Source organism: Haemaphysalis longicornis, unplaced genomic scaffold (genome assembly GCF_048455015.1).
Source record: "Haemaphysalis longicornis isolate Haplotype H1 unplaced genomic scaffold, Haemaphysalis longicornis Haplotype H1 scaffold_47, whole genome shotgun sequence".
NCBI lineage: Eukaryota > Metazoa > Arthropoda > Arachnida > Ixodida > Ixodidae > Haemaphysalis > Haemaphysalis longicornis.
The window spans coordinates 1,595,659-1,623,431 of record NW_027526379.1 but is presented as its reverse complement, the minus strand read 5'-3'; the positions used below and the strand labels follow the sequence as shown (position 1 = coordinate 1,623,431).

At 46.9% G+C, this 27,773-nt stretch overlaps 1 protein-coding gene across 1 annotated transcript in view; it reads left to right on the top strand.

The window, feature by feature from the left end:
- The first annotated feature begins 2,970 nt into the window (after positions 1-2,970).
- LOC144137697 (uncharacterized) overlaps positions 2,971-27,773 on the top strand; it is a 53,594-nt gene continuing 28,791 nt past the window's right edge. The window contains exons 1-2 of the mRNA XM_077669640.1: positions 2,971-3,131; positions 19,652-19,745. Of these exons, the coding sequence (XP_077525766.1) occupies positions 19,661-19,745 (85 nt within the window). The 5' untranslated portion in view covers positions 2,971-3,131; positions 19,652-19,660. The remainder of the gene's footprint in view (positions 3,132-19,651; positions 19,746-27,773) is intronic.

The window sequence follows — 27,773 nt, the reverse complement described above, 5'->3', positions numbered from 1 at the left end:
GAAAAGACGGTAACTGGCTACTTAGGGCAAATGTGAAAATAAAGTAATTTCGAGTCTTTTCCAAATACGGCATGATTTCACTCAATAACACGCGCAATCTTTGCAAATGCGGATGATTTCCTCGAACCAATCTGATTTTTCACGTCGTCACAACAGAACTTCCCAAACCACACCCATCGGAGGCAACTTATAACAGTTGCTAACTGTATGTAGCGTATCCCTAAATGTTCTGCCAATGCTGAAGGTATTTTGTTATGTTTTAGCAATGCATATGCATAGAAGTTCTAGAAAAAAAGTTCGTAATAGGATGGTTGCTAAACCTGGATAACCTTCTAAAATTCCCTGAGTGCTTTGTTGTGGGCCCTTAACAATGCGTCCCACCTTGCCGCAAGGCATTTCTCAGGAACGCGCACTCACTGATCCCTAAGGGGTAGCACCTGGACTGCTCGTACTCCAGATACACAGTAGTGACATTTGCTGTCTTGCAACACGTACAATTCATTCTTTAACAAGTGATTAAAATTCGTTCATAAAAGGAACACTGAATAATGCTCAGGAATATTTAATTTGTGCCTCAGTAATACGGATGACTGGTATGATTACCGGCTAAATAGCTTGGCGCAAGTGTGTATAGTAGAAAGTTTTGCCTCATCTAACATTTACTCAGTAGTTCCTGGCAAATGTACTATAAAAGCATGATCTCAGATCACGTTATTTAGCAAAGAACATCATTAACTGCTTATCTGCTTTTAGAGTCCCTGCTTCCTGAAAGGGTTGAAACTTTTCAATCCGACTGTCTATAGAGAGTACATTAGGAGGGATGGTGTAAAGCGAGCGCAGAAATCCGGTACTTAAAAATGACTATTCATGGGCTTCAAAACGACATGCCTTCTGGAGCCCTTGAATAACTAGACGCGCAGAGTTTGAATTTGCAGCCAACAGAAAGCATGATAGTTCTGGATCGTATTGACGTTTTAGGGGAAATATAATAAAGCCTGTGTTCTCCCCTTTTTCAGTCGCCAGGGGAAGAGCGTAGAAAAAAATTGCGCTCTATTATGAAAGAACTAATAGGGTCAGACTTAAAGTTTGCAAAGAGTATGGCGCAATTTGCGAATTATGAGCCGGAGTAATTTAAGTGAAGGGGATTAATGACTATTGCGAGTAGTGGAGTAATCGCAACTACCACGAGTAGGCAAAAGCTTTATATGTGTAGTTTACGGACAGGGCAGACTGTTTGCTTTGTGTCCTCGAAGAATTACATGCAGCATCAGTTGACAGTTTCTAGTGAATGCCGGTCGGGCAATTGGGGATGTACAGGCGAAGCCGAAGTTGTTCTATTTAACTGCAGGCTTCTGCGAAAAAACGAGTAATTTATTATCGTGAAGGCGGGAGAGATTTGTTACATATATGTTTTGATGGGGAGCCATAGTAACGACGGAGTAACGAGTAAGGAATGTGGCACAATGTCAGCAATTCGTTCACTGCGTTGCAATTTTAACACGAAAGTGTTTTATTCCGGGATATAGGCAAGATTTGGGTGACGTCATATCCGTCATGGAAGTGACGCCAGTACAACGAAGCAAGCGGCATGTAAAGGGTGCACCCCTGCACACAGGATCTTCTTGCAGAGAAGCATCCTTTAGTACTAAATGGTACGTTATACTTGGGGCTGTTCCTTTTCGGGTTTTATATTTTAACACGAAAGGGTTTTATGCCGGGATACAACAAGAGTTCACTGACATCATATCCGTCAGCACGGCGGCCGCTTTTCTGATGGAGGCGAAAAGCAAAAACGCCCGTGTGTACGAGATTTCGGCGCACGTTAAAGATCCCCAGGTGGTCAAAATTAATCCGGAGCCCTCCACTACGGCGCGCCTCATCGCCTCCGTTGCGTCGGCGCGTTAAACCCCCACAATCAATCAATCAATATCCGTCAGGGAAATGACGCCAGTGCTTTTTTGCTAAAGCGGCCCGCCAGAAGGACGTCGCTCGCCTAGCACACCCACGAGACAGCCGCAGAGCCGCAAAGCATGATCAGCTGCAGATTTCGCTGCGTATACACATTTTACTTTCGTAATTTACCGTTTGCTATGATGACAGAGGAATCAACCACAGTTTTTTTTAAAGGTAGGCCAAGCCTGGTTCTATCATGTGGGTAGAGTAAGCGGAGAACTGGCTGGACTGGTAACTGGTAATAAGCACTCAGTGCTTTGAGCCCGCTAAGTGTTTAGAGTAAGTAGCTGAGACGTTGACATCATATCTTCAAGAGTGACGGTCAACATAAACAGGATAGAAGAGAGGACGCCCTAGACAACGGCGTGCTGTTTTTTTCCAGGGTTGCATTTTTCGTTCTTTTTGTTGCCATTTTCTAGTACGTTAATGCGCTCATTGTAATGTCCAACATGAAAACCAAACGCCAACAAAACTAAGTATTCCGCCTAATCACTCATTTTAAAAACTTTCTGCTCGCTGTTTTACAAAGGCCTCCTTGTCTCGAACAGTTTTCGCACATGAACATTTAAAATTAGTGGCATGTAGTTGGCGGAACCGCCTCTGAAAGTGTTCTACCGTGAACATGAGTTTTTGGTGTGTTACATGGAAAGAACCAGAGTTTAGGCTGACCTTCGGCGAGCTATAAACCTAAATAAATACGCAACCAATCTCTCCTACACGCTTGGCCCTAATCGGAGGACTGCCCATGACACAGAATTCTCAGAACACCATTGCATTATCGCATTAAACTCAGGGTTTACACTAAACAACAAAAAAGCACCCGTAAAACAAAAGTGCTGCGCGAAACCCCGCGCTTGTTCTTCCTCGACGCTCATTTCGGAGGGTGTACAAACAAGATCTGGCAGGCCGAGCCAGTGCGCAGCTGTTTCAGTGCAAACACGACGCGAATGAGAGGTGAGCCCTGTAGCAGTTGTCACAGGGCGATTCTCGCGCGGGGTATTTAAAGTTAAGCTGATTTTACCGCCGGTACGAGTGGAGGCAAACAATGACGAGCGGACGCCCGAGCACGCAAGCTCGCCGTGGTGTATGCGACGAGTGTGGACGGGCGGCCGACGCAGCTTAGTTCGATCGGACCGGCACGTCGCGCTGGGAGCCGCAAACCTCGCTAATTTGAAGAGGTGAGCTCGGTGCCAGTTTGCGAAGTGAAGTGGGACGTGTTGTGTTGGCTACGCGCCTTAACAAAGATTGCAGAGCAGAAAGCCACGATACTAAACCAATGTACGCTTGATGACATTTCTTGCTTTCAGACAGCAATGACAGAAAAACGAATGTCTGTAACACGACTTTCTGACTAGTAAATTGCTTAAATCAGCTTTGCGGTGCTGAGGTTTGGGCCAATTGTACGGGGCATCAGTATCTGAGTGGCGTTACTCCCAACCGCCAAGACTAGCTGTGCCTTTAGAGATAGTGGCCGCGCCCTCTCGTTTATGGCGGCAAACATCAACGCGTGCACACTTGTGTACCCAGGCGGCCGTTTCGCAGTGATCTAAACGTGAGCACTGCGACCTACTTTTTCGCGACAGATAATGATGGGCAAGATACTTTCCGTGCCTACGTGGCAGCTATAACCCATATATTGTGGATGAAACGTTTGCACCAGAAATGAAACAGAATACGTAATACGAAATACCCGAAGGGAGCATAGGAGCCCTTCCGGGCGTGGAGAGGGTATAGGACGTAGAAGATACGCTGGACAATGCAGGGCACATTTTTTCATATAATACTCCTTGATAACTTTTCGCTAACTAGCAGCAGCAAGGTTACGCTTCCAGTATCACGTACAGGTGCCGTCAGAAGTAATTGGAGCACGGGAGCTGCGGCCGAGCAGCATAGGGGCGCCGTGTAGCTGCGCCGGCGACGAACGAAAGGACGAGAACATGCATGCGCACCTGGCGACGGCAATAGCCCACCTATACATCTCAAAACACTTCTTTTAATACGGCTTCGAGCAAATTCTTCGCAGCATACTAGTCTCGGTGATGGCACTGATAGCATAGACGCATCTGACAGTCTTTGGAAGGCTTTTAACACGCGCGAGCTGCCGGAGAAGCGGCGCTCTCACAGAGACCTGCAGAGACGGTTTTTATATCTCCAAATATTTTTAGGTGTGCATGCTATCAGCGCAATCGCCGAGACCAGTATGCTGCGAAGAATGCTCGAAGCCAGGATAAAAGAAGTGGTTTGGGAGGTATAGGTGGGCTATCGCCGTCGCCAGGTGCGCACGCGTGTTCTCGTCCATTCGTTTGCCGCCGGCGCAGCTCTACAGCGCCCCTATGCGGCTCGGCCAAAGCTCTCGTGCTCAAACTACTTCTGACGGCAGCTGTACGTGATACTGGAAGCGTGACATTGCTGCTGCCAGTTAGCAAAAAGTTATCATGGAGTATTATATAAAAAAATGTGCCCTGCATTGTCCAGTGAATCATCTACATCTTGTACTTTCTCCACCCTCGGGAGGGCTGATATGCTCCCTTCGGGTATTTCGTATTAAGTATTCTGTTTCATGATTCTGTTTCTGTTTCCACTTAATTATTGTCCCATTTCATTAACAAGCATCCCATGCAAAATCATAGAACACGTCATACATTATCATGTTATCAACTTCCTCGGTTCCAATAGTTTGTTTCACCCCTGTCAGCATGGCTTCCGGAAGGGCTTTTCCTGCGAAACACAATCAGCACTCTTTCTTCACGGCATACATAGAGATGTTGACACAAACTTTCAGACTGACGCCATTTTTCTTAACTACGCAAAAGCATTTGATAAAGCTTCACACAACAAACTAATACAGAAGTTATCCGGGCTAAATCTCGAACCTAACGTGTTAAGATGGAATAAATCTTTTTTAGCAAAGTGTTCTCAATTCGTGCACGTAAATAACGAATCCTCTGAACCTCTCGAAGTAACATCAAGAGTACCTCAAGGGTGCGTTTGGCCCCCTGCTATTTCTCATCTACATAAACAACCCACCCCTGTCTCTTGCAAAATCCGCATGTTCGCCGATGATTGCGTGATTTACCATACCATAACTAATGCTTCCGATCAACATAACTCTACAACAAGATCGGAATAACATTCAAGAATGGTGTGACAATCGGCTTTTCAAACTTAACCCCTACGAGTGTAAAGTTGTCTCATGCACTCGCCGCAAAAACCCTTTCCTGTTCCCATACAAAATCACTAACGCCCGTCTAGAATTAGTACAGTGTTTCAAATATCTAAGTGTGACACTATCCGCTGATCTAACTTAGAATGCGCATGTCACAAACGTTATCTCATCTGCAAACAAAATATTGGGATTCATGCAGCGTCATCAGCGTTGCGCCCCACAACACGTAAAACTGCTCGCATGCACACCCCTCCTCAGGCCTAAACTGGAATACGCCTCAGCTATATGGAGTCCGCCTCAAACTTACCTAATCAATGACTTCGAATCAATTCAAAATCGTTCAGCCCGATTCATACATTCGTTATATCCCTATGACATTAGTTATTCATCTTTAAAAACCCAATCTGGATTACAGCCGCTTTCCCTTCGACGCCACAAAGCCTCACTCCCTGTTTCACAAGATGTTTCATTCGCCCCTCAACCATCCACCATACGTTATCCCCCCGATGTACATTTCGCACCGCACCAGCCACCCCCTCAGAATTTATATTTAAATTCTTGCAAAAGGGATGAAATATCACCAAACAAAACTACCCCGGTTAGTACTGAGAAATTTATTGTTTTGTCCAGGCGCACGAAGCAGCGGTTTGAGATAGGTGGCTAGGCAGTGGAAGTGGTAAGCGAATATATCTACTTAAGACAAGTTGTGACCCCGGATCCCAACCATGACGCAGAGATAATTAAAAGAATAAGTATTGGGTGGGGTGCATTCGGCAGGCATTCTCAGATAATGAATGGCAGCCTACCATTGTTTTTCAGATAATGAATGACAGATAATGAATGACAGTCCCTGAAGAAGAAAGTGTATGACAGCTGCATCTTACCGGTACTGACCAACGGGGCAGAAACTTGAAGGCTCACTAAGAGGGTTCACCTTAAATTCAGGACGACTCAGCGCGCAATGGAACGGAAGATGATAAGCGTAACATTAAAGGGACCCTGCAACACTTACCATCGTCTACTCGGTATGTATTTTCGGGTAAAGTCTATTGTCCCAGCAATCTCTTCCCGCAAGAATTATGAAAATCCGTTCAAGATCACCGAAACTACGCGCGATGAAAAATCGCGCATAAATGTTCCCTCTCAACTCAACCGCGGACAACACGACGAAAGCTGCGCGCTCTCTCCCAGAGAGGGCGGCGGCACGCGGCGTTCGGTTCGGCGGCCTTCGATATGTCGCAGGCCGGGGAGTTTCTTCCTTTTCCCCGCAACGTGGACGGGTCTATTTCCGGTCTGGTGCCACAAAAGACCAGGCATGGCTGCCTTCTCGCAAGCAAGCGCTTAGGCTGGTAGGGCGTTTTTGGAGCAATAAACGTTTGTTCTCGAGTGGGCTCGTTGAAAGTGGAATATTTAGTTCGTCACTCAAACTCCGCGCGCACTCAAAACAAAGGAACACCCAAAGCATGCGGACAGGTTCCGACATAGAAGAGGTTCATACACAGCGCCGACGACGGCTGGTCGTCACAGGAAATGCCAGAATTTAGCCTGCGAAGTTGACCAGCGACAGCCAATAGGACAGCCAGGACAGCCATGGCCCGATTGACGTCGCAGAGGCCATGCCACAGGGGTGCATAATGAGAAGAATTGAAGAGAGAGCGGTTGGTTTTTCCACGTCTTTCACGGCGATTTACGCGCTTACCGCTTCACGTGCACGTGTAATATTTGGCTCGGGTGTTCCTGGAAGTCTATTCTAACCGTCGCGCAGGTTTACTTGCACTGCACGAAGAGTGTTGCGGGGTCCCTTTAATGGACAAGAAGAGAGCGGAGTGGGTCAGGGAACAAACGCGTGTTAAGGACATATCAATAGAAATTAAGAAGAAAAAACGGGCGTGGGCAGGGCATGTAATGCGAAGGCAAGGTAACCGTTGGTCATTAAGGGTAACAGAGTGGATCCCTAGAGAAGGCCATCGTTGCAGGGGGCGGCAGAAAGTTAGATGGGCAGATGAGATCAAGAAGTTTGCGGGGATAAATTGGTCGCAGTTAGCACAGGACCGGGGTAATTGGAGAATAATGGTAGAGGCCTTCCCCTGCAGTGGGCGCAGATAGGCTGATGATGATAATGATGATGATGACGAAGCAGCGTATGTGAAAAGTGTTCACCAAAGTCTTCACGTGTTTTTAACATTGAAGTAGAAAATATGTTTTCGATTATAACCTGTAAACATTTTTCTCAATTCACAGTAGTTCTGCATTCTGAAAATGTAACCTGTCGATGCTAAACGTTTTGAAGGAGACATTCGTGCGCCGATGTATGCGAGTATTTGGGGAAATCCCTGCACATATTTTGTCTTATTCTCTGCAATAAATATCTCGGTAGAAACCCATGTCTCGTACTCCTTTCTTTTGAATTTTAGTATGTTTTCATAAAATGTTATTCAGTTCTGCAGAAGATTTTGATAATCACATATTACCCTCATGTGCCTGACTTCAAGCTTTGTTGTACTTCCCAGTCTGTAACGACTTCTCAGAAATGTGCAGAATCGTTCCACAAGAAAAAAATGACTATTTTTGAAAGCACATCACGTTGCTTCCTAATGGCGGCGGGCGCGCAGTTTAGGTGACGACCCAGACGACAGCCGAGGAGACGCCCATCTGTGGAAACAATCAGAGATGCGGGATTTCTGTCGCGGTGAAAAGAAAACAAAAAAGTTAACCGCAATAATTTGAAGGTAGTGCACCACGTTGTCATTTTGGTGTTATTTCGCGTCACAACCTTGCTTTTTGTGCTTTTTTGCATGGGGAACGTAAAATACTTTTCGTGTTCTGCTAACGATGCAAGTGACATGAAGAGTAGAAGCCGGGAGTTGCAGTTTAATGTCAGCGCACCATTACCGCGCGAAAAAGCTAACAAAGCAAATTTTAGCCCCCAAACTACGGCACAGCCACGTGGGAGGGCTATCATCAAAGAACGCTTAGATCGACCGCTTTTATACATTACTTTTTTTGCTCGATCGGGCTGTTAACCCATGCAAGCGAGTGTATCATTGGGCCTTTCCATGGTGGTGATTTATTCTTCATGAGTAAACACGTTCTTGTGTGTGCACGCTGGGCAGGTAGTTTAATACGTGTTACCTTTTACGAACCATAATATCGTATGCGAAAGGCGCCTAAAACATTTGCGGCAATAAAGTGAAATGCTATGTGTATTCGTGATAGCACGGCGTTCAGCTAACAAACTGGAAACAGCATTTGCGCAAAAGCTAAACAGTTAGGTCGGGTAGAGTGCGATTTGTGGCACGCACGATAGCTCGTTAAGCGGGGTGGATGTTTTTATGCGGGCCCGGGTGGTTCGCAATCGAATCACGTATATCTTCGTCCTTCGGACATTTTTGACACCCGTGGAGGTTAGTCCTCCAGCGACACTGTGACGAGCTTCGGAAATTCGCTACCACCGTCCAGGCATTTCAAACTTGTACGCAATGATTTTCGGGTCCCCCCTGTTTCTTTTCACAGATAGCTCTCACCTCTGGCGCAACCCTCCTTTATATTTCGAACAAAAGCCGAGTAACGTAATGGGAGGAAACTCAACGCTTTATTAGCCTCTCTGAGCTTGTTCAGAGGCCAGCCGCGATCAATAATGGTAACATTCTGCGCCTTTTCCCCTAATTCTGTACGTACCTTTTCGGGCTGCACAGTGCCGTAGTTTTTAAAACATTTGTACGACATGTCGCAAAATGGCTGAAGGAAGAAATGGCTAGATGAAATTTCGTATCGCTGAATTATCTCTATCAGCCTGAAGACCTCCAACGCTGCTAAGGGCCATCTAATTCACTTCCAGACACTTCAATCCCCAGTAATCAGAAGTTCGAATCTCATACCCTCCACTGACTTTTCTGTCCACGCCCCTTATACTACCGTGCCAGGGTAGCAATTTTCTTACACGGGCAGACCACTTGTAGGCGGCCCTTCGGATCGCATAGGCAGCCAAATTCCAATTGATTTTTTTAAAACCTTGGCTAGGATTTCCTGTACACGAAGTTGTCCTCTAAACCATGATGCTCTATGGGTAGAATTAGGCGTCACGCTTATCATTCCCCTTTTCGAAGTAATTAGAAGGACCCCACATATCTATTCCGTAAGTTATCATTACAACGCACATTAGTTTCACACGTTTCTTTTTGGTGACGCAGTGCTAACCTAGTGTCGCTTATTTTGGAATGCTGCCAGAACGTATGTCGCCCTATCAATCAGATTTATTTCTCGTGGTTTGAATGAGCGCCGCCAACCTGTTCAAGGTGCTTGAAGTTATCAGCCCCATGTATAGTATTTTATTTTAGAGACGGAAAGGTTGGGCCACTCGGGTGCAAGCTGTAAAAATCACTTTACATTGTGGTTCGATCATACCCGTATTCTTGGCATGTTTGCTGACTGATGTCATGTTTGCAACATGACGCCAGTCACAAATACAAAGTGGTTGAAATACTAACGATGCAGTCATATCCCGGACATTGATATCTCTTTAATCCTAACGCCCCCTTTGCGTGGGTGTACATATTTATGGAAATAATTTGCCTTCTTTTAGGGCACCTTTCGTGCTTTGGAAAATCTCACTGTTGCTACGCGCCGAAGGTAATCGTGCCGTTAAATTTTGTGCAGATAATATATAAGGACCCTTTGTGTGTGCCGTGCACTCCCTTCGCAGTGCTGCAAATTGCTGCTGGGGCTTCAATTGGCACTTTTCGTACAAATATATAGGGTTGTTCGTCTTTAGGTAAAACTCAATTGTACCCGTCTTTTACACCCCGAACCTGTTTCAGGACAGTCGGGTTAAACCCTATGTATCTCCGAATGGATCTTTTCAAAGTAACGAGCTGCAGAGCCATGCGCTGACAGTCTCTTAACCAGTACTTGATGGCAGAAATCCCCACAAACACAGTTTTAGAACTCCTTGAGTATTGTCATGACTGTACAGATCGATACACTGCAGGCTGGTAAATGCGGCACTGAAATTGTTGTGCCTAGTCAACGGGAGCTGTGATGTCGAGAGAACTTTCTCCCGGCCGAGTTACGTTCAACGCTTGGACAGATGTCTAATGGAGACAGATCTCTAATGAAGACCGACATGTTGCGCATTCAGATGATAATGTATGTAAACAAGGACGTGTAAAAAATCGATGACCAGCATTGATTGAGCAAAATGTTTTATTTCTTGAGGGTTAGCAACGCTCTTTACTGTAATCATTACTGAATCATTTCTAACAAACGCCAAATTTGGGATATCATCGGCTAGAAAAGCCGGATGTCCCTCCAATTACCAGCTTGAATCAAAAACCAATTTTAACTTGTTAAAGTTAAGAAGCTCGTGATACCTTGTGATAAAATAATCTGAGTGTACTGCTTAGAGCACCTCTAGATTTAACCACAAAACACGAATTTCGGGATGGCTTCACAAAAAAACGATTTGTCCCCGATTATCAATTTAGAAAATAACACCCGATTTTTACCCCACCCCCCGATTAAAAAAATATAAAACCCGAAAATTAAGAACAACCCTAAATATGCACAAATACAAAGTTCCATATTATTTCAAGTCGCCTCCGGGCACGGAAAGTGTTGGATATGAATTTGATATCGTTTTAAGGGGACGATATAATAACTGCCTTGCTGACGCGCTCGTTGCCTAACTGGGGAATTTTGTGCTCTTCTACAATCTTTCTTTTGCAACCACTCCCCTCTGTAATGCCTTTTGGCCCTGAGGGTATTGCAAATAAATAAATAAATCTCGCGCGTGGTTTGGTTACCACTCCTTCCTATTACTCGGCACATGCGCGCCCTCATCCGCTGAATTAAGCACCTGCCTGTCTGAGTGACGTAGGCGGACCTTCAAGTAAGGGGAACGTCATATACGACGTGCTCAACGCCTGCGACGTACAGAACACGATGCCTTCTGTGGCACCCTCGCTCAATAACTCCTGCCTTGGTGGTCTCCTTGGCAAACTTCAGCTTATGTGGATGACTAAAGACTACCCTCACGTTTACACGTCGACAATCATTTTCAAGCCGTGTGACAGCTTGTGAAGGCGGGGTACAATAGCAAACTTTTTATTTTTCTGGGTCAAAGAGGAGAAGATTCCAGGAACGGTCACGTTCGGCAGACGAGGTTCTTTGGCATCCCATCCTTGCTAGGCTGCGTCCAACAGAGTCGGTTAATCCTCCGGCAGCAACGGCCGGTGCTCGATGCCACGGAGACGTCCCTTTACCTCAAGGCGTACGTAAAATGCTGGACGTCGGCAAAAATGGGCTCTGCCTCGAAGAAGGTCGGCTCCAGAGCTGCTAACTCATGTCAGGAAAGTGTCACGATTGGCTCCTGGGTGGTAAAACGAACGTCGCGTGTCTGAAGGTGTGGGCACTCTTAAACGCTACAAGCCATCTCGAAGTAGGGTACACCTAGCGTTTGTATCCTGGTATTTGGAAGAAAAGTATTTCGCTGTCCTAGCTCTCGATGAAAAAGGCGGATGATGCAGTTCTGGCCTGCTTCAACTACCAGAAAGAGGTCAAACATGAATTCCGAAACCAGAAAGCCGTGAAAAAGGTACGTTAAAAAGAGCTTTCTCGTACAGTAGACAAAAGCAAAGGTACCAGCATGCCTATACTTTCTTTTTTCGGCTAAAGCACATACGAAAGATTGTTCTGCCCGTCATTTTCAACGAGCAAGGCACGTGGAAAAAATCGGTAGGCGGGTTCCCACAGAGCCATTTAAATGAACTAGGCTTTGATCATTCGTACTACACAAAAAGCCCTAATCAAATTCTCTCCTTACTCAACACTACTGATAGACTATAGGAGTCATTCGCGGTACACATAAAAGAAAGTCACTATTCTGTACCTCACGGGTTATTTTTACCTTGTGCTAACAAGCGAATATACGGTTTAGTGCCGTTGCTTTTCCGAACGGGCGCGTGGCAAGTGTTATGGCTTTATTGCAAGCATTAGCATTGTACCTACAGTCCAGATTTGCTAACTGGAATAACAGCGCACGTCCACAAAACCAAGGCATTTGCACTGGAGCATGCATCGCCCTTATGTTCGGTAACACGGTGCGGGCACGGTGTGATGCATTGTCGGTTTGACTCGAATCGTGTGGAGTGGCAAAAGTGTCTCGTTACCTTGACGATATTGTTGTTGTTCTGTGATGTTGCGACGATAGATTCGACAAGAGCGTTTCTGATACACTACTGTTGTTAAGAGTATGTTTAGTCCCTTGACGTTAACGTCAGAAGTGAGGGCAGGTGGGTCATAATAGATTACTGCAAAACAGCACAGAAAACAAGGGCTAACAATCAAGAGGGCAAAACACGATAGCTGTCTTGGTTGTCATTCCTAGTTTTTACTTTGGTTTTGCTTTTGACATTGCTCCATGATTCCAGAGAATAGATAATGTAGATTTCTGGACATGCTCCTCTCATTTAAGGGTGAATCCTGTCTGTTGGAAGTACCAGCGCGCGCCAACAAGCCAACAACTCGTTTCTGCTGTAAGACTCCGGATACTACAAGGTGGTAAAGAGGATAACAGTGTCTTCACCTACTGTACCTTTCAGGGGGACCTGAGCAAATCGGGCCCCCATTCGGTGGACACAGCCTTCAACAAGCAAGTTGGTCGGTTAGGCGCAGCTGACTTACCCACACCGCCTGATTGTATCAGCGACACAAGGAATTCTGAGGAACGGACAATCGAAGTGTCGCAGAGAAGGGCATGACGAACCCCCGGAAGGGAGCCAAGAAAAAAAGTTTGCCGTGGTATTTCACCTTCAAGATTTCACGACCGGCTTGAAAAATATTAAAAACAGTGTAAACATTGCTTGATTGCTCCCCGAAAGCTGGTAAAATTCGCCAGGGCGACCGCGAAGGCAAGAGTGAATGACCGAGGTTACCTCCCAAAGCACTGTGGGCCGTATGGCGCAAGCGCTTAGCACGTCGTTTATCCCGTTCCGCTTAGTGTCACTATTTAGTCAGTAACCTTATCTAGTGACACTAGTTCCGCTTGCTTGTTGATCGGCTTACGTTGGTCGGACTGGCGGGCGCTTTAATTACCGATTGACAGAGCACGAAAATAACGTCCAGAAGGGGAATGATGGTTTCCTAGCCGTTCATCGTAAGTCTTGCGGGTGCAAAACTCAGCTTGACATGTGCAAAGTGACATGTGACATGTCACATGTCACTCTTGACTTTTGTCACTCTTGTCACTCTTGCGTGACAGCTTGACTTGGGCCGTGTGCCTTTGCTGTGCCACGGCAATTTACAACCGTTGAAACTAATCTTGCTTTCTTGGCTGACAGCGTTTGGTAAGCAAAACTTTTGTTCGCAGCAACTCCATTCCAAATGCTCATTCAGCGTCAACGTAACGCTATCGCGTCGTACATCGTGAGACCTAAACGTAGATGTCACTGCAACTTTTTAGTGCGCAGAACGTAAGCGCCTGCTGCTGCGTTTGGCGGCTTCGTCGGCCGTGTAACAGCGAAAGCGCCGAAGACACAAGAAAATCGCAGGTGGAAAGTGAGGCTAAAGTGTGAGGGGGAGGTTGTATGCAGAGATGGCGCCACAGAAGCCCAGCCGCTCTACCTGATGCACGTACGTAGGTCCTTCGGCGTTGTCCTCGTTTCTCCATTTTCTTTCATTAAAGCAACTCTCTCTCTCCTCCTCGTTTCGTGGCTCATCCCAACCACGTGACACTTGGGGGGAGGTTCAGACACGATTTACAACATCATGCTCGGCGGTGGCGGCGCCCTGCGAGATAACGGCATACTATCGCGCTCAGACGTGCGTTCGCTGATCACGCGATCACTTTCTGAGACGCAGACGCCCTGCGCGGTGACCGAGAAGACTGCAGTACGCGCTGAGCAAAAATATCGCATTCGGGAGTCTAGTAATCGTCAGCCATATTGTCGTTATTCCTCCATACTTTTTATTTCTTCATGCCAATTTAGTTTATGTATAAAAAATGGTTCACTATGAAAAATGCGCTGAATTGTAGCTCGGTCTCGCATTTTGATCTGGTTCGACTACCATTCTAAAAGAAAGGCCATCCTCGATTTTTTTTAAAGTTGAGGAAATCGAAGCCAGAGTTGTTCTCATCACGTGCTTAAAAACATGTTGCAGTATTTTTGTAATTTAGTAGCCAGAAAGTACAAATTATGACCTTGTAGCTGCACTGCGGTGACACCCTAGAGTGGTTTGTAGCAAACCTCTGACGGCAATGCAAGACGACAAACCGCCGGTGTGACTAAAAAATCCTAAAAGTGAAATTGATTGACCGTGTTTTTCTGAAATTTGCCTTGAATAAAGTACACAGCCCCTGAATCTGATGTAAAAGCTCCGGCTCTCAAATGAATGATTGGTGGCTTATTCTACTGGTCGTGTAAAACCAGAATTAGATAAATAATTACATTTTACGAGACGTGAGGCGGGATAAGAAATTCGTTCAAATCTGTAATACGGCAAATGTTTATTCTTTTTGCACTTAGGCATTTCATTCACCTGATCGAGTACTTGCGCTACCTCCGAACTTTGGTTCTCGTAACGGGTATACAACCGTGTTTTCCCCGCAATGTTGAGGTGACGGGAACTTCATGATCTTTGTTGCACCATACGCTACTGCAAGGACACTTGGTAGCGACGATGCCGTACAGTGGGCAGCCCTTTTTAGGCGATTCTGAAGCGTCGTGATGCAGGCTTCAAGTTCGTCGACCGATGTGAACTGTGTCGACGTTGAGGCTTTGAGCCCTTCCTCATTCGTTTCAGTCAGATTAGACCTGATTTTTTTTGTGTATACTTCTTCAATGTGTTGTTGTTCCTGCGTGACGTAGGAACTCCAAAAATGTTATTTTAACTTGTGGGCCTCACCTCTGTAATGCAGTGCAGCCTGCCAAGGTGCCCGCCATGGGTTCGAGCGAGCCAAGCCGTAAACGGCCGCGGCGGCCCTCGCCACGCGGGCACAGTCACTCCGCGAAGACGAAGTAGCTCCTCAGAACGTGGTTTTATTCCGGGTAATCCACGGTACAGCAACCAGCCCTGGTATTACACTCCTAGCCCTGGGGCAGAGAGGGGGGGTACCCGCCCACCGTACGCTTCAAGCCACAGAGCCCGACGCGCAGGGGGGGTAATCGGCAGCTGTTGTTCCAGTGGCGTAAGCCACCGAAACGCTGCGGGTGATGGGCCCGGCTATGACCGGAACCGACCACCAGACTGACTGAGAAATCCAACTCCCGGTACGTTCGCCGACCTCACGGAAGTGAGGAAACGGCGGTCGCTCAGGCCGAAGCGAGGCGAGCAGCGTGCAAGCACGAAGTACCTGTCGGAGTCGGCACCCAGCCAATCTCTCCTGGGTCCGACCGAAGCGCGCGCTCGCCGCCGCGAGCCCTTCGGCGGGGCCACTACGTCACGCCCCACGTGGCCCACGGACCGGCGCGCATTGGTCAGCCCGTACCCCCTTGCAGGGAGAGGGCGCGAGGGGCTATCCTCGCCCCTCTGGGAGAGGGGATCGCGGGCTAGCGTGCTCGCGTAATTGGGAGTAGCCCCAATTAAGATCCCCACAAACTTAGATGGTGGTTTTAGAGCTGATATTTCTGAACTCTCAACACACCTGTTCAGCTTCTCAACAGCTACGTGTTCAGGAACAAACGTTTCTTAGAATGACAACTTGTCTAACAGCTTCTCACGCCCTAAATTTGTATTGGATGTGGTGCATTCTTTCAGTGAGAGACGCCCTACAACAACACAGTGTGCAGCTGGTCCTTCGAGATATATTTTCCTTTTGCCCTTTCGAGCAATCAGGGCCAAACACGTTCTTTTCACTATAGTTTTTTTGGGCCATAAACCTACGGACGAGCCGTAGATTTGCCTGAACACCTGCAAACAATGATAACGCAGAAAGTGTTCCCATCTGGGAAATCTTTTTGCAGGTCCCTCCTGTTACCTCTGAGTGCACATAGGATCACAGTTTTCCTTCTTTTTTTAATCCGCCTCTTTCATTGCGGTGTGCTGCCACCTAGCGTGCCTAGCGGAAGTTGAAGCTGTAGGGTTTGCCGGCGTTTCCTCCGGCTGCGTTCTCGTTGTATGCACGGCAATCCCACATTACGGCGAGGAGCAGCCGAAGTTTTTCTTCTGTGTTGGTGTTATAACGCCTTAAGATGACAGCCCCTGGTCAACACATAATACCAGGCGGCTTCTTATCACTGAATGAGGGCTGGCAGAGAAATCTCGGACAGATCCGTGTGCCGTCCGAGCAGCAGAGCGAGCAGTACTTGGAGTCGTCTGGCATGAAGTGCGATCGCCAGCTCAATAAAGGCCGGCAGTTCGCAAAATGTCTTTAAGCGCTGGACACATGTACGACTGGTACACGCGATTCGCATGCGACTGATCGTTATGACTGTCGCCACGACTAGTCGTACGCGTGAATTTGAGACGGCCCGATGCGCGCATGAGATGCGTCGTCGGCGTTGCTCCGCCCACTGTTTTTGCCCCATGGTCAACTACGATGATCGCTGAGCTGAGTTTGTAGATTCTGCGCGTTTGTTCGCAAGAAATTGATAAAGCAAGCAATCGTGAAGCGTTTTCTGCCTTCGGAAACACGCGCACACGCCGGCCGCGCCTGCCAGCTCGGCACACTCAGCGGCTCGAACCGGCGCAGACCACGGTAGCAACCGCGCTTGTCGCTGCTCTTCTGAATCAATCTGATCGCTAAAAAGTTCCACATGCGAGAAAGTAGGTGTTAGTGTGGTGAAAAATTGTGCTAGGGATTGTTGTCAGGGCTTATTTTAAAAGCGGCGACCAGATATATCTGCCGCGATGCAAGCCTACGCTGACCGGTCGCCGCGGCGCGCGGTGCGCCGAGCGGCCGAGAGATGGCGATACCTGCGCGGAAGCATTGAAACAGGCTACGCAGATGTATTGATCACCGATCGCTCAAACGGCAGTTATAATTTAATTTGAGTTCCACATGCGAGAAAGGGGACGATAGTGTAGTGAAAAGTTGTGTTGCGGATTGTCATTCGCAGTTGCACAGATAGCAGCGATCAAATATCCGCCAGGATGCTAAGCTTAAAGCTCCCATCACCCGAGCCGACGCGAGCGACGCAAGCCGCCGTAGCCGATCGCGTGCGGCCGACGGGAAGCGATAGAAGCCGACACCGTTCCCTTTTCGGCACTCCGAGTTACAGCGGAACGCAGCACAAGTTGTGAGCATTGTTCCGCGCACAACGAGCACACACAAAAAATCAAACGATGTAAATACAACCACGACCCCTTCCCGCTTGTGCGGGAGCTGTGGGGAATGTCGTCTGCTGCCCCTACTGGACTGCTTAGGGACTTGGCCGCTAGGGGATTGCGCATGCGCAGTGGGGTTGTGAAAGAGGCGGATTGACTACTCTTCGTTTTGCCGTAAAACGCGAAGGTCGTACCAGGCAGAAACATAGCGGACAGAACTGTCGTCGTCCTTCAGTATTTGTCGCTTTCCGCAGGGACAAATGCGCACTCCCACTCCCCCCAGACGCAGCAAGCTGCACTCGAACACCTTAAGTAACAGAGGCTCGACACGGACTCAATAAGAAAAAAACCGACGTATGACCGTGCTGTCGTCTATTTTATTCTTTTCGTGCCCACGTTGAGTTTGCGCTACTTCAAGGTGCTCGACAACCACTAGCAACTAGTCCAACCATGGATTTTTATAAGACTGGGCTTCGCTGGCGCGTATCCTAAATAGAGTGGCCGCTTCCCAGAGGTTTAAAGCTTATCTTAACATTTCTGTCGATGGGAGTGGACCAAAATGGGATGCACACAAAAGCAGCAAGCAGTGCCTTAAAAGATTCATCTAGAAAATGTGAGTGCGCCAGCTTGAACAATCCACTTGGAAAGCATTTCTGCCATGTGTGAAAATGTTGGTACTTTATTAACGGCTAATTTCGGGTAATGCATGGCCACCTCAATTTCACTTTCATGATTTTTTAGTTGTGCCAACCATTTCTCGTCTTGAGTTGAGGTCAGACGTTTGCCACAAACCACTCTAGTGTGTCACCGCACTACAGCTACCACGTCATACGTAGCTTCACTACGAAACTACGAAAATGGTGCGACATGTTTGTTCAGCTTGTGGCCGAGAACAACTTTGGCTTCGATTTGTAAAAGTTTGAAAAAGAAATTGTAGATAACCTTTTTTCATATTGGTATTCAAATTTGAGCGGAATGCGGGAATGACCTACAATGCAGCGGATTCTCCACAGTGAACGATTTTTATACATAAACTGAAATAAGCATGAAGAAATAAAAAAGGATGGAGGAATAAGAGCAATAAAATAGAAGCAGAGAAACATTGCCAACATTTTGGCAGTTTTTGAAAATGTGTCAGTTTTGTAATTTTTTATTGGAAAGAAACTTGTCTGAACATCAAATTGTCTGAAGTTTCAAATCAAATTGTCTGAAGTTTCAAATTACATTCGGTTTGTCTAACGTCGAGCCGGCTTTGGGATTTTTTAAGCTGGAATCACTACTATTTGATGTTTATTTAAGAAGTTCTTATTTATTATTTTATTTACTGATTAATTTTTTTGTACACTCATTACATTTTGTACACTCATTTTTTGTACACTCATTTGTACATTAGAGGGGAAAGTCGATTTAAGGAAGAAAAATATGAAAAGTGGCAGCTGTTTCAACAGAAAAAAAAAATCAAGACAATGCAATCATCCAGATTAAAACCTTACATGAGGTTGTAGGTTCATCTTTGTATTGTTGTGGACAAACGTGGCATCATTAGTTTCCAGATACGTGTGTTAGAAGACGGGAAAAAGTCGTTGTCATGAAGGATGACCGCCGCAGACTCGTATGAGCATCGAAGCGGGAGGATTTGCCTATTGCTACGTCGCCACTGGAAAAAGCGCCCGGAACTGTAAACTCGGGTGCCATATTTCGGAAGCGCCGGGCGGTGCCTGTCTTTCTTCCTGTAGCCGTGGCCGTAATAATAGTTGTTCAGGCGACGTAAGAATTCGTCGGCTCAGTAGGGCGTAACGGAAGCCGTTTCTCAAGAACAGTTTTTAATTTCAGGCGTGATTTTTCTTTTTTGGTTTCGGGTTGATTTGAAGCCATTTGTCAGCACAATTAAAGATACTCTAACGGAAAAAAGAAATCTCTCAGCACCTCCGTCAAATTGGGGCGATATAGGGAGGCGAAATCATCGGCCGATTTTTTACCACTGAAAACTTCCGTTTAAGAACTTGAATTTAAAATGGTTTACAAAACAGGCATAGTCCTACAGTCTGTGTCGCGGAAAAACCCCAACGCCGAAATTGGCCGTCGTGGTTTGGCCACGCTATTTAATGGGGCCCAGAAGCCTTCGGGCCCTATTCTGTGGGTATTTGCGCCACATGAAACGCCGCAAGAGTAGTTGATTTCTATTGCGTGCGTGGAATGGCAGCGGTTGAAAGTGTCTTCTAAGTGAAGATATCTTGCCCTGAAAAGCCACTCTTCTTCTTCGCATTCCAGACGGGGTAAATGGCGCGGCTGCTACGAGCAACCTGCGCAGTCCTTTCGGTACTCCTGTCGTCGGGTGCCGTCTTGACTCCGTCTCGCACCCAGTGTAAGTCTAGTGTCGCTTCCGTTTCGGTCAAACGAATCACTTTTGCCGAGCTTAATGCTCGGCAGTGGATTCGTTTGAGTACAGAGAATTCAATCAATCAATCAATCAATCAATCAATCAATCAATCAATCAATCAATCAATCAATCAATCAATCAATCAATCAATCAATCAATCAATCAATCAATCAATCAATCAATCAATCAATCAATCAATCAATCAATCAATCAATCAATCAATCAATCAATCAATCAATTAATTAATTAATCAATTAACCAATCAATCAATCAATCAATCAATCAATCAATCAATCAATCAATCAATCAATCAATCAATCAATCAATCAATCAATAACTTTCCCGTATTTTAAACGTTGCCCACACGTCCTTATTATTGCAACCTAGATATCCTGAGATCACGAAATACGGGGCCGAACTTGGTTCTTTCAATACAGACGGCAAACGCTGTACGTGGTTCCTAAGAAGCCTTTGAATGGGGCTAAAGGACGTATGTAGTAATTTCTTCTAAAACGTTGAATTAGCCTACAACTTTACAATTTTGCCCCTGCATCAAAGATATGCCCCAGGTTGCAGAATTTTGTTCATTGAGGCCACCGCAAGGCATGCGCAAGGCATACACTCTTCGGCTTTGTGGCGGAGCCTCCACAACGTGCGCCTTTCCAGAGGGCGCCTCTGTGTCGCTAACTCAGGCTTGCAGCGGCAGCCAACGGATCCCAACAAGCCGATACATACATGGGAAAAGCCGGATCACTGGCGCCTCGCTGTCTGGATGATTAAAACTTCGGCGTCGGCAACGCGACGTGGGGCTACATGCCCGAAGGACGCGGATAACGTTGCGGAGACCTACTCTCTCCTCTCTCTCGGACTCCGCGTCAGCCACTACAACCGACCCCTCACGAACTCTGGAAAGAGCGTTGTGTGTGTGTATACCATGTCGCGCCCTGTGTAAAAACCAGAGGGAAAGCTTGATTGACCGTTAGCGCTTTGGGCAAATTAAGACCCCCCCAAGCGCTTAAGTTCATTCCTGCTGGAGCAGAGAATCAATGCTGCCACTCCGCTCGAGTCCTGTACTGTAACCTCGCCGGTAGGAGTATTATTGTCTTGCTGCGGCTCATCTCTCGCTATGCAGTAAACCAGTTAAGTTTGCCTTCGGATTCTTGTAATCATCTTCACGGCAGCAGCATTTGCAGGCCGCTCGCTTCACAAGGCTACGCAGCGCATGTCGGAGGCGACGGAGCTCGGCTCGGGTACGCCTCCCCGCATACAACAGTGCCTAGATTTATTATGCCTTTCAACTACCTGCCCCACATATTTATTCAGTGATGGTGAGAGAACCTTTTAAGGGATTCTCGTACCTTCTTTACGTGGCAAAAACGCGTATTTAGTAATTTCCCTCTGAACTGCGAAAAATAACCCCTAACTTAAAAGTTTTGCCTAGACATCAATCAGGGCATGCGTCACAATTCCAGCAATTTTATGCCGTTCGCCAAATTGACATTTTTCAGAACACCAGAAAACGTGATACTATGATTTGCTGTGTATCTATGAGTTTAATTTTCCGGAGCTCTTAGTTACCATCATCATCACCAGCCTACCTACGCCCTCTGAAGGGCAAAGGCCTCTCCCATTAATCTCGAATTACCCCGGTCCTGTGCTAACTGCGACCAATTTATCCCCGCAAACTTCTTGATCTCATCTGCCCATGTAACTTTCTGCCGCCGCCTGGAGCGCTTGCCTTCTCTAGGGATCCACTCTGTTACCCTTAATGACAAACGGTTATCTTGCCTTCGCATTACATTCCCTGCCCGCGTCCGTTTCTTCTTCTTAATTTCTACTAATATGTTCTTAACAAGCGTTTGTTCCCTGACCTACTCCGCTCTCTTCTTGTTCCTTAATTTTACGCCTATCATCTTCCGCTTCATTGCCTGCTGAGTCGTTCTCAATTTAAGTTGAACCCTCTTAGTCGGCCTCCAAGTTTCTGCCCCGTAGGTGAGTACCGGTAAGATGCAGCTGTCATACACTTTCTTCTTCAGGGACGATGGTAGGCTGCCATTCATTATCTCAGAATGTCTACTGTATGCACTCCACCCCATTCTTATCCATCTAGTTATCTCTGCCTCATGGTTGGGATCCGGGCTCACAACTTGGCCTAAGTAGATATATTCGCTCACCACATGCACTGCCTCGTCACCCATCTCAAACCGCTGTGCTGTCCCGAGGTTATTGATCATCACTTTGGTTTTCTGCATATTTAACCAATGTCTTTTAAACTCGGCCTGCACATCAGCCAAACGCGTTCCGTTTTATTTGCAAACGTAAACTGTCAGTGAAATTTAGTTCTTTACGGAGAGTAGGTGAATATTTTACGTGCTTTGTGTAACACTCTGCAAGTAAGGCGAACACGCACATTCATTCAATTGTCCCGAAGAGTATACTAGTTACTCTTGTAGTTAACCCACAAGCGTGAAACTATCACGAGTGAAGTGTGGAACTATGTTGACATTCGACCCTACTCGAACACAAGTTAAATTTAAAGCGGAGGCATTATTTAATAATTCGATGGTGGCCGAAAATATTCGTGTAGTGCTTTAGTGGCTGCAACGTCTTCTGTGGAAACTATTTCGAGAACAGAGAGGAAAGCTACAGCACCACGTACTTGCTGAACGCAGGAAAAGTTGAGCAGCCTAAATCAGCAGACAAGAAGCTGTGAAGGCACACTTCATGCCTTTGCTTTTGTGCATTGTCTTCAGGTAGTTCACGAAGAAAGTATGCGTTTCTCATGTTTACATGTGGTCTGAAAGATATCCGAGTATCTCCGTTAGGAATTTCCGGCATAAAGCACCACAGTGGTCTTTGATTTAGTTACAAGTCACCAGAGAAGACGCTCTTGATTGTTCACTGGTGCTATTCGTGCGGCTTTTAGGGGATGGGCTCTCCCTCATGGCCGATTCTGTTCTGCAGGAAACTGTCAGAATGTCCCTGGTTCAGATGACATGGACTGTGCGGTGTAGTAGTGCATTGGTCAGTTCCCGCTTTTTACAGTCTCAGCGGATCCATCGCAATTTGGCGGAGCAAGGCTTGGTTGTATTGGTGTCCTTTGCTTGAATGATACGGCGGTTAGATTGTTGGGAGTACAGGCTTTTGTCTATGACCCGGCTTGCATTGACTTACAAGTAATTACTGCTGCCGCTGAATAATAAATATGTACGCCACATTGATACTTAATTCGGGATAATACAGAGCAAAACATGCTAAGAGAGCGACGTATAAGGCTCTTGTTTCTGTAAATATTCGGCTTGCACGGGCATGCAAGAAGAAGAAAGTTACGCCTGCGCAAAACAAAAGCACACCCCTTAGACAGGAAACGGGGTAAAAATAAGGCTATCATTTGAACCAAGAGCAAAGTCGCGATGTTATTCTGATCTTCGTGTGGAACACTGCGGGAGGTGATGTTTGATTGTTCGTGGTATTGACGTACAGTCATGGACAAATAAAACGCAATGACAAAAAGATGCACCAAGCACACAAATAACGCGAGTTTTTTCTATGAAAGCCAAACGTATGCGTGGCTTAATCACAGCTAGAAAGTAAGGAAATTGATCTTTGCCAAATTTATCAGTGGCGCCACATTATTTGGCCTCGACTAACAGTGTTTTTCAATTTTGCGTGTTAAGGCCGACCTCCATGCAGCGAAATTTCTCGGCGAACTTCGCGCGGTGGCCGCCGCGGTGTGACGTGCCGCTCAGTTTTCGCCCACCCCAACCTCCATGCAACGTGATGCGGCGAACGCCGCCGCCGAGCGAGCTGCTTGCATCCAGGTTGACAAGTGTACAATCCAAAACAACATGTACGTAATTATAACCTCGCTCACAATTTGTCTTCAACAAAACCTAACTAGGCAGTAATAATACTTGATGCAAACACCTGAAATAGCCTTTACTTATTTGTTTGTTCTACAACATTTTTTGGAGACTAACTTCATAGTTAGCGCACAAACATTTCCACATGGCAACAATGGGTGAAGCTGCTTCGGGGTTTTGCTTTCCTCTTGTTTTGCTTTGCAGATACTTTCAGTTCCACGCGCTGAACTTCTCCATTTCGACTACACTTTTGCACACCGTGGTAAACTCAAAATGGCAACTACCCGCCGCCGCCGTCTTCTATTGGAGCCTCCTCTCCATGGTTACTATCCAAGAGATACAACTGTACCCAGAAAAGGCGCAAAAACCATAAGTAACTCTGGCAAAACCAGCGTCTGCTCTTTCGCTGCCGTGTGCGCAGGCGCTCTGCGCAGATAGGAAGTACAAAGCTGTGATTGGATGCGGCTTCAAAACGCAGTTCGCCGCTTCCGCTCGCGTTCGCCGCCGCGCGTTCGTCGTCTAGGTCGCGTTGGTCGCCGGCGAACAGCCGTACTTGCGACGCCGGCGGCGGGGCGGCCTCCGCCGGGCGTCGTTCGCCGCTTTTTAGATGCAGAGCATCTGATTCACTCGCCTTATCCCTCCGGCGTCGTCGTCGTCGTCGGCGTTGTCCGCCCCTCCCCCATTCTCCTCGCTGCGCCAGCTGCGCTCTCCTCCGTTCACCCCCTCTCCTCTCCGATAGCGAACACTCTCTCGCGAGGGGCATTGGATTGGATTGGATTGGATTGCCTTGGCTTGGCTTGGCTTGGCTTGGCTTGGATTGGATTGGATTGGATTGGATTTGATTTGGATTGGATTGGATTGGATTGGATTAAAGTGGATTGTGGTGTATTGTGTTGCGTCATAGCCGCGGCACGTTGCGTCATAGCCGCGGCAGACGCGCTGGGGCCGGCGCATGTGCAGTACTCTCTCTTCCGCGGTTTCTTCTCCTTCGGGCGCGCTGCGCATAAAACCGGTGTGCCGTTCTCCGGCGAAGCAGCATCCACGCTTGGCTCAAACACCTAGAGTCCACGCCGCTTTACAAGTACGCCAACGTCGTCATCGACTGGGACCGGCTTACGCAGTCCCCTCAACGTTATGCGGGCTATAAAACGCGGTCCCTTCGCCGCTCCGCCTATGCGTCGCATCTACACAGGGGTTCCCGCGAGGGGAGGTGGGTGTTTTTTTTCCTTTTCGTCGACATTTCGCTGCATGGAGGTCGGCCTTTATGGTTCTTATTTCCATGTTCGCATTACATTTGTCCATGACTGCGTTGGGGCTCCTTAGTATCAACTTCGTTGTAATATACTGTCCACTCAAAGGGAACAGTGCTTGATATGAAGCGGCAACAGAATTTCGCTCCCTATTTTGAAAAGCTTGATGTATTTTAAATCACCTTGAGGAGCGGGCAGCTTAAGGTTTGTGGAGAGCGGACCACGTATATGACGATTTGGACGGGGACGCCAGGGCGTACAGTCACAAGAAAAAGTTAGCTTGTAAGGTTGGGTTTTATAGACTTGAACTGCTCACAAAACCGGACAAGAGAGACCAAGGTGTTGGACTGGGATAGTTGGTACATGTTTGAATGGAATAAAAACAAGCGGTAGACACAGCACACAGCTTGTCCCGCCGTTTTCTTCTGTGTCCTGTGTCTACCGCTGGTTTTTATTCCATCCGGACAACAGAGGCAACACACAAAACGAAGAACTTTGAAATATGTTTGAATAAACCTTTTTTCAACTATAGCCCGGCTTTCCACGGTAGCACAGCAGAGCTGCTTACGGCTATAGCCATCCGTTGATTCTTTTATGTTCTTGAACCAAAACTCCCGAGGCTCCACCTTTCGTAAAGGGAGATGCGTTCGTGCTAGCGCAGTCTGTTTGTTTGTGTGCTTGTTTTTATTTGACTCCGCACTTGCCACAGCTGCCGTTCTTAATGTTGAGCTTAGCTTAACTTCTGTTCTGTCGTTGCAATGGGGAGGCCACGCATTGCCAGACTCCCGAGGAGCAACTCAGCAACCAAACGCGGCGGCAGGAACAAATGCGAGAATGGAATCGTCCCTGGCGGGCAGCGAAGGCCAATGAAAATCGTATAGAGAATGCAAACGCATCATGCAAGTGGGGACGGGCGGGAACCGTCGCGGGGTGGAGAACGCATCACAAATTCGCATGCACCATGCTGCAAAATTCGAAATTTTTACTGGCGGATACGCTAAACTCAAAAACAATTTTCTGTATAGACAATTTAGGTGTAGTTGGGCGGTGTGTAATCGGTTGTGGCTTGACAACGATTGAGCCAAGAACGGTATTCTGTGGTGTGCTGCAAAGCATACTCTAGCACTGCATGGATTGACCGTCTCATTTGCAGATGCCGGGAAAGCCCAAAATTTCTGAGTGTGCGAAGCGTGCAAAACCTCCCTGCTTACAGATGCCATGCCCCAACTCTCCACCACGAAGGAAAACGTCCACTCCCCTATTCCAGACTACCTACTGAGATTGAATGAACTCGAGAAACGGCTGGTCGCAGCACGACGCTTAGAATACATTGTCACCGCAACTTCACCGGTCATCTACAATCGCTGAGTGGAATGGATCATAAATTTATGAATGTTTTACCCCGATTTGGCAAGCCCACACATTTTGTTTGTCTTGTTTAGGGCTATTTGTGAGGTGAAGATTCACTGAAAAAAAAAATGCTCGCGTATATAATCGCTTCACTGCAAGCATCGTCGAAATACGATAGTCTTCTGCAGCCGCTGCCTTGTAACTGGCTCCCGTCTCCACTGTCTACCTCCCGTCTCGTCCTGACATGATAAACACCATGGAGATATGGTAAATATAAATCAAATTTCCCGCGTCGCACGGCTCGCGCGCCATCCGTTGGTACGAGTTCCGCCGTAAAGTCTACGCTCGAGCGTAAGCCCTTTTTGTTTTTTTAGTCAAAACATTGTTTTTTTGTGTTTTCATTTGTTTTCTAAAAACTAAGCTCGCGTCTATTATTATTTAATGAGCACCGCTCGTATCAGTTCCGTATTTATATTTTTTCCTGAAATATGGCAGTTTCCTTCCTGCTGTGACAAATATGAGGTGTACTACATAATTTAGTTGTTCGTAAAGGTTTTCCTGTATAAATGCCTTGTTCCCTAATTCCTTCAACTTTTAGCCGGGCGGCTTGATTAAGGGACAGGAAGGCATACATATACGCACACATACATACATACATACATACATACATACATACATACATACATACATACATACATACATACATACATACATACATACATACATACATACATACATGCGTGCGTAATACATACATACATCATACATAGACACATGCGACACACATAAATAAGGATTGGCAGTCAAGAATGGCAAGGAAAGCAATGGGGAGGATGCGGTAGGCCATTGAAACAGATAAAGAGTTTTTGGAAGAAAGAAAGGGGACAAAAAATGCCCGCCGGGGAACCCGAACCCATGACCTCCCATTCTGATTCGCTACATACATACATACTTACATAAATACATACATAGAAACATAATACATGCATACATATATACATACATACATACATACATACATACATACATACATACATGCTGTGGGGATAGCAGGGGTAAAGTAGGTTGGTTACTTTCCCCATGTATTACCAAGGCCAGTGACGACAGAGACTAATCAGCCTTTGTCTTCTCGTTTCGCCCAGCTAGCAAGCTATCTCCCACCCCGCGACTGCGCGATGTACCACGCCAGCCGCGGCGGGCCGTGGCTCAACGGAACAAAGGAAGTGACCAGTGTTTTCTCTCATTGACATTTATTATTGTATAATAACCATACAAAGAGCATGCAGGCTAGCTGGTTGACGGCAAGGATTTGGTTCCCCGCCCGGGCAGTTTAAGGGAATCGAGAGATTCGACTCACCGCGGCAACAGTCCTCTACGGGGCGACTCAGCGCGCTCGCGTTTGTCTAGCTGGGACGCCGTTGGCAGCCATTGTTGCCCTCCTTTTTTGCCCGATCCTCGAAGGAAGGAGGTCACCAGGCGCGTCCTGTCGTCTCGCTTCCCGAGCTCCAACCTCCCACTGCTTGCATCCCGCGCGCTCTCGACGGCCACAG